At 41.6% G+C, this 13990-nt stretch overlaps 1 protein-coding gene across 3 annotated transcripts; it reads right to left on the reverse strand.

Annotated features, from left to right (window-relative positions):
* Nucleotides 1–287: 287 nt before the first annotated feature.
* Nucleotides 288–11324, reverse strand: PTTG1 (PTTG1 regulator of sister chromatid separation, securin). 3 transcript variants are annotated; one of them, XM_032627312.1, is made up of 7 exons: nucleotides 11253–11314; nucleotides 10720–10820; nucleotides 10187–10371; nucleotides 8746–8839; nucleotides 4387–4545; nucleotides 3538–3643; nucleotides 288–365 (listed from the first exon to the last, which is right to left on the reverse strand). In XM_032627312.1, the coding sequence occupies exons 2-6, from the start codon at nucleotides 10808–10810 to the stop codon at nucleotides 3564–3566; spliced, it is 609 nt and encodes a 202-aa protein (XP_032483203.1). In that variant the 5' UTR covers nucleotides 10811–10820; nucleotides 11253–11314; the 3' UTR covers nucleotides 288–365; nucleotides 3538–3563. The 3 variants fall into 3 exon arrangements, with proteins under 3 accessions (XP_032483203.1, XP_032483202.1, XP_032483204.1); XM_032627311.1 differs by lacking the exon at nucleotides 288–365 and having other exon boundaries at nucleotides 3483–3643; nucleotides 11253–11324; XM_032627313.1 differs by lacking the exons at nucleotides 288–365; nucleotides 11253–11314 and adding an exon at nucleotides 11203–11230 and having other exon boundaries at nucleotides 3483–3643.
* Nucleotides 11325–13990: the final 2666 nt, after the last annotated feature.

A 13990-nucleotide genomic window follows, 5' to 3' on the forward strand; every position in this document is an offset into this window, starting at 1 on the left:
CTGATACAGAAGCAGCATTTACCAACTAACTACCACATATATGCTCTTTTCAATAAGTGGTTTTTGCTATGTATCTTGTCATAATTTCAAATTTTTCTGTAATGATATTTAATATTTCTAAGTTTGTATACAGTTTAAGATATATGTATAACTATTGCTGAAAATAAGTGTGTACATTTTAGTTTGCTTTATTATGCAGGAAAATACTATTAAATAAATGATAAATGGAAAACAAAATGAAACCTTTCCATGGCACCAAACACCCCCAGGACAAACTCTAAACCCCTTGCACAGTTCAAAAAGCCATATGGCCCCTGCTTCACTGTCCAGACTCCCTTGCTGCCAAACACACTCCTTGCTCAAACCTAAATAGGAGAAAAACAGAAAGGCAGTTTTCACTTAACAAGCTATGTTATCTTGCTTCCTGCCATCTGCAAAAGCTGTTCTCTCTGCCCAGAGTGCTTCTCTTCCATCAAGTCTCCATCCACATGTCCCTCCCCAGGAAGCCTTCCCTGTCCTTCCCTAGACTGGGCTGGGGAGTGCTCCCCAACTCCTGGTCCTCCCCACCCCCACGTGCATCTTCCTGTATCACAATGGCATTTGATACCTCTCTCCCCACTGGATGCCAGGCACCTGAGGGCAGAGGCAATGTTGTTACTTAACCATGGTAGGTGTAGGCTTGGTCCCTAGCACATGGGGCCTCAATAAATGGTAAATGATTAAACTACTGGAAAGAACAAAGTCAACTTACGACATTTCTGCCATAGTATTGACCCTTTTGGAACTTGGTATAGGGACTAACCTTCCTATATAGGTTAGTTCAGAATTAGTCTAATAGAGAATATTAGCATTAATATATTTAAAAGGCTTTGTGTCCCTGTTGAAGGTTAACTGGAATTTGAAATGCAAGAATGGTTAAAGGGAATTTGAAACCTGAAAAATGCCAATGCAAGAATAAGTTAGGTGTGGGACTTCCCTGGTGGTACAGTGGTTAAGAATCCGCCTGCCAGGGCTTCCCTGGGGGCGCAGTGGTTGGGAGTCCGCCTGCCGATGCAGGGGAGGTGGGTTCGTGCCCCGGTCTGGGAGGATCCCACATGCCGCAGAGCGGCTGGGCCCATGAGCCATGGCTGCTGAGCCTGCGCGTCCGGAGCCTGTGCTCCGCAACAGGAGAGGCCACAACAGTGAGAGGCCCGTGTACCGCAAAAAAAAAAAAAAGAATCCGCCTGCCAACACAGGGGACACGGGTTCAAGCCCTGGTCCGGGAAGATCCCACATGCCGTGGAGCAACTAAGCCCCTGAGCCACAACTAATGAGCCTGTATGCCACAACTACTGAAGCCCACATGCCTAGAGCCCGTGCTCCACAACAAGAGAAGCCACCACAATGAGAATCCTGTGCACTGCAACAAAGAGGAGCCCCCTCTCGCCTCAACTAGAGGAAGCCCGCGCGCAACAACATAGATACAACAGACAAAAATAAATAAATAAAATAAATAATCTTTTTCTTTAAAAAAGAAGAAGTTAGGTGTGGATGAACCTTACATAGGTAAGAGCATGTTTCAGTCCAGTGCCCGGGAACTGTGATTGAAAGAAACTTTAATCCTACAGTATTACTGCTTGGACAGATTAGATTTCCAAACAGGGCTTCTCATAAGCTTTCTCAAGTAATGAAGCGAAACACATGCTACTTAATAAACTGTTTACAAACAGCAACAATACCCACAAAAAGAATTATCTATATTAATGGAAAAGCATCTGTTTAAAATTCTCAAAGTCACCAAATATTAAGCACTTTGCGTCTAACAGCAGTGAAGAGAAGATCAATTGTGCCCAGGTCTGACCAAGGACAGTAACTAACTGGTAAAGGACTGACCAGTTGCCTTGCTCCCAGCCCTTTGTTCCCTCCACCACAACAAACCACTTTCCAAAGTTTCTAAATATATTGTAGGGTATGAAAGTCGCTCAAAACTAGGCTTTGCTTTTCAAAGTGGCCCTATTATACCTGAGGATATAAGGTCTAATCCTCTCCCTTAAAGTCAAGTGCCGAGTTGTCTTACTTTATTCTCTTTTAGAGGTCTTTCTACTAATTTCAGAAATCCAGGCTGGTTCAGCTATGTTTACAGGGTCAAAGTTTGAAAGTCAGGGGACTTCCCTGGCAGTCCAATAGTTAAGACTCTGCACTTCCACTGCAGCGGCATGGGTTCAATCCAGGGTCAGGGAACTAAGACCCTGCATGCCAAGCAGCACAGCCAAAAAATTTTTTTCATTTTTCCTAAGTAAATAAAACTAAAAAAAGAAGTTTTAAACTCAGGATCAGAGTCTATATGTGTTCCTAGTGTTTCATGCCTAATATCTTGCAGATTCCTCTAATAACGATGGAAAAGAAAAGGCTCACATTCTAACTTGACTATAGATGCTACAGATGTTTCAGGAGAAAGCCTTCCTATATGTTAGTATTTAGCAAGGATCAAATTCAATTGGCTGCCTGGCCCAGGCAAGTTAAGTGAGTTAAATAGGCTGAGTCACAGAAGACAGAGAGTAAGAGGAATACTTCAGTTCTCCCCTCAAACCATCTCACATAGGGTTCAGAGGACGGAAAACCCACACTTCACGTAAAAGGCAGCCACTCCACCAGGTGTTGGAAACAAGGGCCTACTATAAACAGGTCTGCTTTTCCAAGAGAAGCTCTAAAACCAAAGATATGTGAAACTCTTAATTTAAAATGGTGGCAACAATTAATTTTTTTTAAACATCATCCAGCCCCTCTGCCCAAAAGAAAAAAGAAAAAAAGAGAAAATCCATGAGCAATCTGATATTTTGATTCCAATCTCAGTTATGGAATCAAAATACCAGTTCTATCATTTTCTAGCTCTTCGTGTCTTTGATATATCAGTGAACTTCTGAGCTTCACTGTCCTCATCTGAAGAACAGGGTCATGAACGTGACACACAATAATGCTTATTACAGACTTAAAAACAATTCCCAACACAGAGTTAGCAAATAAATAGAGTTTCCTATAGGTAGAGAGTGGATCTTACGATCAGTAAATTATCTGCTGTGGTCTTCAGAGAACCCAATTGAAGAGCTCAAGAAGGCAGAATTCTCAGATTTAGAGCCTTTCAAATTCTGATCGCTGAATACAGAGTATTGAAGGCATTAGAAACTAAACAGAACCAGCAATAAAGAATGCCTAGCAACAGACACAGTGAGCTGGAAGTAGCTCTTCCTATTAAGAGATCTATTAACTGTCAGTAGTTAATGGCCACAAAAAGGTAGTAAAGTACACATGGTGGGGTATATGTTTCAGGGAAAACAGTGGCAGCTTCTAAAATAAGCTGTTAAAACAAAGCAGAGAGTTTCAGGGAAAGTTTTTTAACTCGGACAAACTTCTCTTCTCAGATTATAGACTCTTGTCTGTTAAACACATCTACTAGTTTTCATACTGTTTTAAGCAAATTCCAAACAATACCAACCACAATATTAGGAAGAGTTTGTTAAACAAAGAATTGCTTTATTAATACAAACTATTAATACATACCCACAGACTATAAAGTGCTAAGAAATTTAAATATCTAAGTCATAGCAAACAGGTGGCAATTCAACATCCAGGGTCGACAGAATGCTTGAGGGAGACTGCAACAGATCTAGAAAACAGGAATTTCTTGTTCAATATCTGCAAATCCTCGTGTCCATCAACACACACACTAGTTATCACTCTTAATCATGAATTCTTGTTTTTCCCTCTAAGGAATCTTTACCCCCGCCCCACCTACACACACACATACCCACTCTCACTTATTTCTTGGAAAGTGGCTGTGGCCACAGAATTAACCTTCATTATGAGATAAATCATAGAAGTACCTGAAATTCCATCATCCTTAGAGACCCAAGTAAGGGCCAACAATTATCATTAATGCAATTGAGCAAACAGTATGAGGTATTCCATCAGAACAAATAGAAAACATACTGATGATGGCTTTTGACCACCAGTTTGAACCAAGACCTCAAACTTTCTGCAGTAAAGGTTTGCCAATTGATGCTATTACGTGGGTCTTGATCCTACACGAGCTTTGGGTGTAGCTTGGAATTCTCATTCCAAGCAAGTTTATTATACTTCAGCTTATAACCTAAGAAGTTACACACTAAATTTCCTCTGGTTTTGCTTGTATCTAAGACTGTCCCGATTCCAGAATGACAATTTTACATTTGGGACTAAAAAGCAGTACCAGTTGAGAATAGTTTTCATTATCCTGAAACCTTATCCCTGCAGTCTGAAGGATAGAAATTACTTACAGGCTAACCTTCTGCACAACCTGTCCCCGTGGTAATGGAAGTGTTATGACACAGATTGTTTACAGACCTTCTAGAAGGGCACTCGTTCACTTACTAGACTCCCACGGTAGAGGAGACATCTTCAGAGGTGAAGGGGGGCCCAGGTGTAACAGCTGTTCAAGCTCCCTCTTCTCATCGAGCATCATGAGAGGCACTCCATTCAAGGGCATGTGTGCAATCTGGTGCTCTTCAGGCAGGTCGAAACTCTCGAAATCTGCCACAGAAAAGTACTTTGTCAGGGCAGCACTCCTCAGGGTGGTCAGCTTTCACAGGGCCCACGAGCTCAAGCTATTTTTTTTTTTTTTTTTTTTTTTTTTTTCTGTACGCGGGCCTCTCACTGTTGTGGCCTCTCCCGTTGCGGAGCACAGGCTCCGGACGCGCAGGCTCAGCGGCCATGGCTCACGGGCCCAGCCGCTCCGCGGCATGTGGGATCTTCCCGGACCGGGGCACGAACCTGCATCCCCTGCATCGGCAGGCGGACTCTCAACCACCGCGCCACCAGGGAAGCCCTCAAACTATTTTTTATAATAATATTAATACGTTTTTCCACTGTGTTGACATTTACAATGATGGTCCAAAAGCAATGGTAGAGAAAACTGCTGTGCATGAATCAAGGCAGTGGCAATAAACTATGCTTAGTAGTCACTATATTCCTCGCTGCCATTCACTTGCAGTAAAAAATGCGTTTCACATAATGTCACTTTACCACATGCAGTAAACAGTATTAATTTTATTAGCTCTCAACCCTTGAGAACATGTCTTTTTAGTATTCTGTATATGATGTGAAGTATGCCATAAAACACATCTACCGCATACTGAAGGACCATGGTGTTTTCCAAGAAAAAAAGATTCGTGCAATTATTTGATTTGCAAGCGAAACTAGAGGCCTTATTCCTGGACACCATTTACTTGAAAGAACTGAAAGACAAACTGTGGTAACTCAGCCTTGGATATGTGTTGCACATTATTTTCCGAGGAATGAAAGAAGTCTACCACTTAAAGGGAAACGGTATTTGTTGCCAATGATAAAATTCACAACTTCAAGGGGAAAAAAAACTGGAATATCAGTAAACTTATCTGTAAGCATTAGCTTAAGAGCTTCCTAATACTGAAGACTTTTCTGATTAGATCAGTGGTGATATTAAGGAGTGTGCTTTTGATACTTCATAATGAAACATTTCAACATGACCTACATTTCCCAGGGTACTAGTATTTCTAAATGATCAATGGTGATAAATGCAAGATAAAAGATACCTTCAAAATTCAAAACAGACCAATGGATTTTATTGTCAGAGCACACAATGTTTACTGAAACGGTTTTGGATTCCACATTGCAACTATGCCTACAGAAACAGCCACCTGTTGAATTTTAGTGTAATGGCAAAGAAAACTACCTATACTTATCTAAAAGACTTAAGGGCTTCCCTGGTGGTGCAGTGGTTGAGAGTCCACCTGCCGATGCAGGGGACATGGGTTTGTGCCCCGGTCCGGGATGATCCCACATGCCACGGAGCGGCTGGGCCCGTGAGCCATGGCTGCTGAGCCTGCGCGTCCGGAGCCTGTGCTCCGCAACGGGAGAGGCCACAACAGTGAGAGGCCCGCATACAGCAAAAAAAATAAATAAATAAAAGACTTAAAATGCTTCTCTTTCCTAAATACATGTCTGCATAAGGCCAGATTTTCTTCATATACTTTAACCAAAACAAGATGCAACAGATTGCAGAATCCATGTGAATCCAGCTGTTTTATGTTAAGCCAAATTAAGCAAATTTTCAAAAATATAAAACCATGCCATTCTTCTCACAATTTATACATGTAAAAAAAATTTTGTTTCAAGCTATGTACATTAATGTAATGTGTTTGTTTTTTAAACAAATTAATTCTTTTTTAATTTCTCAATTTTAATTTCTAATATAGAATACATAAACACTACACAAAAGTTCTTTGGGGTCTTCACTAATTTGTAAGAATGTAAAAGTCCTAAAACAAATTTAAGAAATGCTGTTTTAGGCAACATTTCTTCTTAAAATCCAAGTGCCTTTCAGATTAGGAATTATTTAAAACAACTAATTTTTGACAGTAACAAAAGTAGGATTAGAGTCTTGCCTCTTTTCGAAGAGGTAATCAAGAAGAAACAGACAATTTGAACAGATTGATCACAGTCATAAAACTTAATTTGTAATTTAACAAAACTCCCCAAGAGGTTAATTTAAGCATTTTCTCAAAAGCTAAGAACAAAGATGGACGGAGAACCATCATATTCTGAAGTGCGAAAGTTCTCTAAAGCCTAAATACTAGGAATTGGTCTATTCTTTTTCAAGACTGATAAAGCTCAGAATTCAAAAAGGAATTGAGTGATATGTGACTACTTAATTTAAACACTGAATTGTAAAGGAAAGCATAAACAGACAAAAGACCCCAGAGGAAATAAGTCTGCAACATACAGGGCTAATTACCTTTATCCACAGAGTTCTTTACACACTTACACACACACACACACACACACACACACACAGTGTAAGCAAGTCACAAAAATCAAGAGAAAACAAAGATACAAACAGAAAATTAAAAAACTATAAATGACCAATAGTCAAATATGCTCAGACACACTCATATACCCCAATTTAAAACAATAAAATACCAATTACCTTTCTGATTAAGATTAGAGCTTTAAAACATTTGCAGTTAGATTACAGGGGAAGCAGGCATCCTCATCCACTGAAGGTGGCTTCAATAATTTATGCTCCTATTTTGGAAGGCAACTTAGCAATATCTCTTTCCTCCAACACAGCATATCTTAGTCCTCTTTCCTGGTCAATATGCATAAATCTACCTCGTTTTCCTGAATGGTAATTATTAGAATGGATGTACCACATTTTATCAAAACTTAATCACACAGCTTTGAGATCCAGCAATCCTTCTTGGAGTTTACTCTCCAGAGAGACTCACAAACTCTCAACAATAATTGCATAATTGTTTTGTAATATATAAAAGCCAGAAACAACCTAGATGTATACTAGTGGGATGATTAAATGCTCTTTGGATCAAAGGGCAAAAAATCCAGCTCAGAAATCTCAAAGGACCTGTGTGATTTGTCCCCATCCCCTCACCAGTACCATCCTTCACCTCTGCCTTTCAGCTTCCCAGAACGACTCCAGTCCTTTTTTCTGCCTCAGGATCTTTGCACACACTTTGATCTGCTACAGTGCTCTTGCCCTGCCCTAATCCTTTCTTCACCCAACTATCTCCTTATATCCTTCAAGACTCCACTGGGTGTCACTTCCTGAGAGAACTCTTCCCTGATCTTACAGGCTAGGTTCAGTCCCCCTAACAGGCCCTGTGTTTCTCCTTGCTCACACTCAAAGTGAGATGATTTGTTCAGTGCCTGACTTTCCCTCCAAATCATGGGCTTCTCAGGGTGGGGCCTGTCTTGTTAACCACTGCATCCCAAGCTTATTCGTGCCTGGCGTATGGTAGCCTCTCCTCAAATGTGAGTAAATTAAAGCTTGAAAAGCTGGTTCTGTAATAGAAAATATTTCAGATACGTGTAGCAGGTTGAAGGAGTAAAAAAAAGCACGTTTTCACTGGCTATGTGGATTTTTCAGGCATTGTTTTTTGGGGTTTTTTTTTAGAAATATTTAATATGCTTGTGGAGAAATAGGACAAGCAAGGGTGGGATTCACAACTTGTATATAGTTAGTATTGCTGACTAAATGCTTTAGCTTAGAAAGAAACTAAGTTTTTTTTTTTAATTATTTTTTATTTGATTTATTTTTGGCTGTGTTGGGTCTTCGTTGCTGCACATGGGTTTTCTCTACTTGTGGCGAGTGGGGGCTACTCTTCATTGCGGTGTGCAGGCTTCTCATTGCGGTGGCTTCTCTTATTGCGGAGCACGGGCTCTAGGCAGGCGCGCTCAGTAGCTGTGGCTCGAGGGCTCTAGAGCACAGGCTCAGTAGTTGTGGTGCGTGGGCTTAGCTGCTCTGCAGCATGGGGGATCTTCCCGGACCAGGGCTCGAACCTGCATACTCTGCATTGGCAGGCAGATTCTTAACCACTGAGCCACCAGGGAAGCCCTCAGGCATTGTTCAACTTGACATAGAGCCCTCTTTCTAAATGGTTTTCTGAGAAGACTGTCCCCTAACGTTGAATAGGTGTAATCTCCCCCTAGGTGGTTAGCTTTTGAGGACAGGAACAATGTTTTCCACATCTTAGCTCGGATTCCTCTTCTGACCTAAGATTATACCTTACAAATAAATTCACAACAAGTGTATTTGTTCAAAGCAACCCAGATTCAGACAGCCTTGTTACAGTCTCGGATCACATGTCTTATTCATAGCTATATCAAGTCACAGTTGAATTGGATCCTAAGAGAAACCCAAGGCTAAAGCATTTGTGCAATACCAAAAGATATTACCTAATGGGTTGAAGGGAAAGAATTTTTCTATTTCTGGATAGGTGTCATCTGAGGCAGGAACAGAGCTTTTTGCTTTAACGGTCTTCTCAGTCATCTAAAACAACCCAAGAAAACATACATTAGTGAGAGCGGAAGCCTTGTCAACTGATTAGTACAAGAGATCATAGGGCTTCTTTAAGACATGTGACTGCTTCACCCCATTTTAAATTGTTTTCAATTTCATGCTGACTTCTAAGAAACCATAATCCTTCATTCTCAAAATTATACACAAATACAATTCAGCAAGCAATTCTAATATCATGGCTCAAAAGTTAATTCTAAAATATAAGTATCAGCACCTGTTAGCATAAGTTATCAAAATGTAGAGTGGAGTTAATTCAGAACTAATTGACTCAATCACCCAACCTAACAAAGGAGAAAATGGGCATGAATCACCTAGAACAGAAGCTAATCCTGGAAGCCATTTTTGGCTGTTGGAAATATAATTTTCCATTGGTGTGTCCATCAGTGTTACCTAAATTATTTGCTTGGTTAATTTTAAAAACCAATTTGTGTTCCTCAAATACACAGAGTAAGTGGCAGCCAAAGACAGCCAAGGACTTTAGAAGCCCACAGTGGATAATTCCCTAGTCTGGAATTGGCAGGCAGTCCACAATGGTGGGCCAAAATGGAAACCTGCATAGTCTTGATTTATGCTTACGTCACATGTGCATGGCTAGAGGAAATTCCTAAGGCAAGGTTTCCCACATTTCAGTTCTGTCAGATTCTCATCACTTTTGCTATATCCTTGCAATACCTGCCTTTAACATTTCTCTTACTCAACTCAGTTTTTTTAAAAAGACATCCTTGTCCTAAAACCATACATGTAAGTCTCAGTTTGAGATCAAGTACTAGTTGTTTTTTCCTAATACACACTAAACAAAACAATTAGTGAAATGAAGTGTTAATCCACATGCTAAAGTTATCTTTCATAGCCAAGTCCTCTCAGTCTAGGATGCACTAACCTACAGTTTGTAAACACACATACCAAGGTCAACATGCTACCACGTTATAACCTAAAAAACTGGTGCTTGCTCTGGAAGGAAGGGAGAAGGATGGCAGCACCTGAGCTGTTATATTAGCAACGTGACCTCTTGCAAAATACCCTCCCTCTCAGTACTTTTTAATCTGTAAGTACATTCTACCAATCAATCTGCTTCAAGACACTCATTAAGGGCAGGTGAGGCAAAAAAATTCACCAGCTGCTACTGAGACGTGGTCTCGAGTTACAGGGGAAGTCCACAAAGACAGTATGATGATTCTCTTCTGCTAATCTATGTTTGCTAGCCTCTATTTCTTTCTATTCACACAGGAGAAAGTCGGGTAGGATGCCAATAGTCATTTGAAGAGTCACAAGAGCTTAAGTGTTTAAACAGCATCTTTATTTATAACCAACACTTACCTTTTTGGTAGAGAAGGCTGTCTGTTTCTGTTTGAGGGGTCCATTAGTCTTTATTGACTTTTCTGTAGCTCTGTTAACAGTTCCCAAAGCCTTTCTGGCAGCTTTAGGTAAAGCTGGTGGAGCATCAAACGTTTTGCCAACATGTGGTGTTGAAACCTGAGATCTCCCATCTAAAGCTTTGACTGCTAAAGAAAAAGTCTTACCGTGAGATTATTCCAGCAGTAAACGCCTGTGCAACTTGAAGGCTGACCTTGCCTATAAACGTGGCCTAATTCTCACACCCAAACTTAACCCCTTTTTGACAGCGGCATGGTCCTATGCCTAACAGTACTTCAGTTCAGTACCCTCTTAAATAATCTCATTAAGATACTGAACATGAAAAAGAGACCCATAACAAGAACCTGGCAGTAGCAGTATTGGGTAAACCTGACTCCAATTGCTGGCAAAGTATACTAAATGCCTCCCCCAGCTCCAGGCCACACCCACCACTGATTCACAATACCTGTGTACCTGATTGCCGCCTGTATACTTACAAGGCCCAGACCCCAGCTTCAGCCCGTCCTTAGGAGCCACACGGGTGCCTGGTTCTCCATTTTCCTTGTCAACATAGATCAGAGTAGCCATTCTGGATTACCTAGGGGTGTGAAATACTCATTAAACCCTGGAAGTTAGGGAAGATGAAAGAACCTAAGGTGTAGCACAGACCCAACTTTCTACCCTGGGCACGTCTATGCAAAAACAAGAGCTAAGCAGAGGGAGAAGCCAGTTCTTGAGCCGACAGGCACTTAATCCAGCTCTTAACTCTTGAAGCCTGAGTCAGGGGTCCTAAGTTCCAGAAGAGTTGGCGGTTTGGGACTGGCACAGGCCCTGCTACCCATCGGAACCGAACCGCCGTGGGTTGCGGACGCAGTCCAAAGGCCGTGGCTCAACCAGCTGGGCGCTACAGACGTCCCGGGGTTAGTCCTACCCCCCAATCCCCAGCCCCGGCTCCCAGACATACGGACCCCGCTTCCTACCCCGCCGGACCCTTCCCGCCCAACCACTCGCGACCGCTCCATTCACCCACGTTGGGAACAACAGCCAAACTCTGGCGAGACACGATCTCCAGCGGTCGCGCGGGCCTCGGCGTTTAAACCACAGCTTACGCCGCTATTGGTTCATCCGTCCAGGAGGCGGGGAAGGAGTGGGGAGGAGGCTCCCGCGAAGAACCAATGGTAGGAACATAAGCTCCCTGGGCTCCGCCCCGAAAGCTTCCCCCGGCAACTTTGTCGCTTGTTTTCCGGGAGAAGAAATATCAAACCCGCTGACACCTTGATCACGGATTTCTAGTTGTTTTTTAACCTGCTCCCCACAGAAATAGAAGGGGAGTAAATATGGTCTCCAATTCCAAGAAATAAATAATTATGACGATTATTGTAATACCAAGATACAGAGTTGGTTTTTGGAGTTTTTTGTTTTTTCCTGAGACACTTTGGTGTCCAAGACGTTTTCAAATGAAAAGATTGTGAAGTTCAAAAAGTCAAGGTGAGGTGGTGACAGAACTATTTTCCTAAAGTCTTCAAGTAATCAACTATTTTTCCAGAGAGTAAATAGAGCAGATCAAATCTAAAAGAAGGGGCAGCACTGGAGGAAAGGCATTGTAGTCATCAGGAAAATGACGAAGAGAGACGGATACATAATTGTTGTATTTCAATTAGAGATATAAAAAATACATATAACAGGACTTCCCAGGTGGCGCAGTGGTTGAGAGTCCGCCTGCCGATGCAGGGGACACGGGTTCATGCCCCGGTCCGGGAGGATCCCACATGCCGCGGAGCGGCTGGGCCCATGAGCCATGGCCGCCGAGCCTGAGCGTCCGGAGCCTGTGCTCCGCGGCAGGAGAAGCCACAGCAGTGAGAGGCCCGCGTACCGCAAAAAAATAACTAAATAAATAATAAAATAAAAAATACATATACAGTCAATATATAGTCCGGTGGGGAAAAAAACCCATATTAGGTCCAGTGAATACTAGCAGGGCTGAATTAAAAATTAAGAAATGAAAGTACAGGTAGATAAAACGGCAGTGTTTGTGTCATTCTGTGGTGCTTGTGATTAAGATGGACTGATTCTGAAACTAATATAATAAATCCATTATACTGCAATTTTTTAAAAATGGACTGATTATTTCCTAATTGCAAGACTATCATCAATATTTCAGGTTAGGATGCTGTCTCTGTTATACAGAATCTGACTTAGGAACAAAATAATGACCTAATGAGTACATAATTCAGGCTTCCTTTAAACTTCTATCATTTAATAGGGACTTTTTTTGTTTGTTTTTGGCCATGCTGCATGGCATGCAGGATCTTAGTTCCTAGACCAGGGATCGAGCCGTGCCCCCTGCAGTGGAAGCGCAGAGTCTTAACCACGGGACCGCCAGGTGAGTCCCAATAGGGACTTATTTTAAACTTTTAACATCTCAACAATATATTCATCAAAGCTGGTGGGGGAAGGACAGAGGGTGAACAAGAGAAAAAGATCAGAGGAATAATAAAGATATACAAAAGGAATTCCAATTTCCAAGATATGGGGAGAAATTGTGCTTGAAAAAGTTGGTGACCTTTTCCTTTCTACAATAAATAGAAATATATTGAACAAGATAAAGAAATCAATTCAAAAGACCAAGGGTGACCTGTGTCATCCAAACCGTACTCCCAACAGGTCACCAGATACTTTTTTAACTTGCACGTAAGTTGGGAGAGAGGAGTTGAGCCTACATTACTCTTTCACAAAAGGCTTAGCACTACACCTGGCATAGATATAGTTTGAAACATATGCCAGTTCATTGTCCCATCTTCCCTGGCATTTCAGGACCAAAATTGATTGAATGTCTCATTCATTCAACAAATATTTATTGAATGCTTATTAAATGCCGGACATCATGAAGAAAAGAGGAAGGACAAAAAAATGCATACCTTCTTTGCCCCTTCTCTGTCCTTTCTCCTTTATCCCTACCTCTCCCCTTATTCCCTCCCTGTATCTACTTCTAAATGTCTCAGCTCCACATTACATCATCAACACACAAAAGTGTTCATTTTGAAACCAAATCTGCATTACACTGTCAAAAAACAAAATTCAATCAAGTAAACTTTAAGATCTAATTAGCTTTATTCAACAACTCATGAATTAGACAGCATCCCACCTAGCAACCAGACGCATGCTCCAAGGGGTTGTACAAACTGAAAAGTTTTTGTAGGAAGAAGGGTGGGGCATGGAGCTATTAGCAGAATAATAGAAAGGATTATTTTTAGGCTGGGACATCTTTGAGGGGCGGGGAAGGGGGCAAGGAACAGCAAGGTTTTTACAGCTGATTGCCTCTTCTTCCTCTGAGAGGCAGGGTGGGGGTGAGGGGATGATAGAAAGGTCCACGTGACATATTACCTCTTCGGTACTGACCAGGAAATTCCAAACTGGTTGATTGGATAACATTTCTGGGGATTACATTTTGAAGTTGTGATTACGTTAGGTGTTAAATCTAGGTTTGGTATCATGGGCTTTAGCACAAGTAACACCATTTTGGGCCTGTGGCTTTTATCTTTAACAACACCTACAGCTTCCAAGTGGGGATTCTTTATCTCCTGAAGTTTTGGGGCACAAGGTTTATATCTCCCTAGGGTAAGTCTTCCCTCTACAACAGAAAGCACTGTGTCTCCCAAGGTCATGCAGTAACTGCAAAATGCACAACCACTCCCTCTTTGAGTAACCACTGTTTCCTTACTAATGATGCCCCAAACCCACTCTGCTATACCCCAGACCATTACTGGA

This window comes from Phocoena sinus, chromosome 3 (assembly GCF_008692025.1).
Source record: "Phocoena sinus isolate mPhoSin1 chromosome 3, mPhoSin1.pri, whole genome shotgun sequence".
In the NCBI taxonomy this organism is placed as follows: domain Eukaryota; kingdom Metazoa; phylum Chordata; class Mammalia; order Artiodactyla; family Phocoenidae; genus Phocoena; species Phocoena sinus.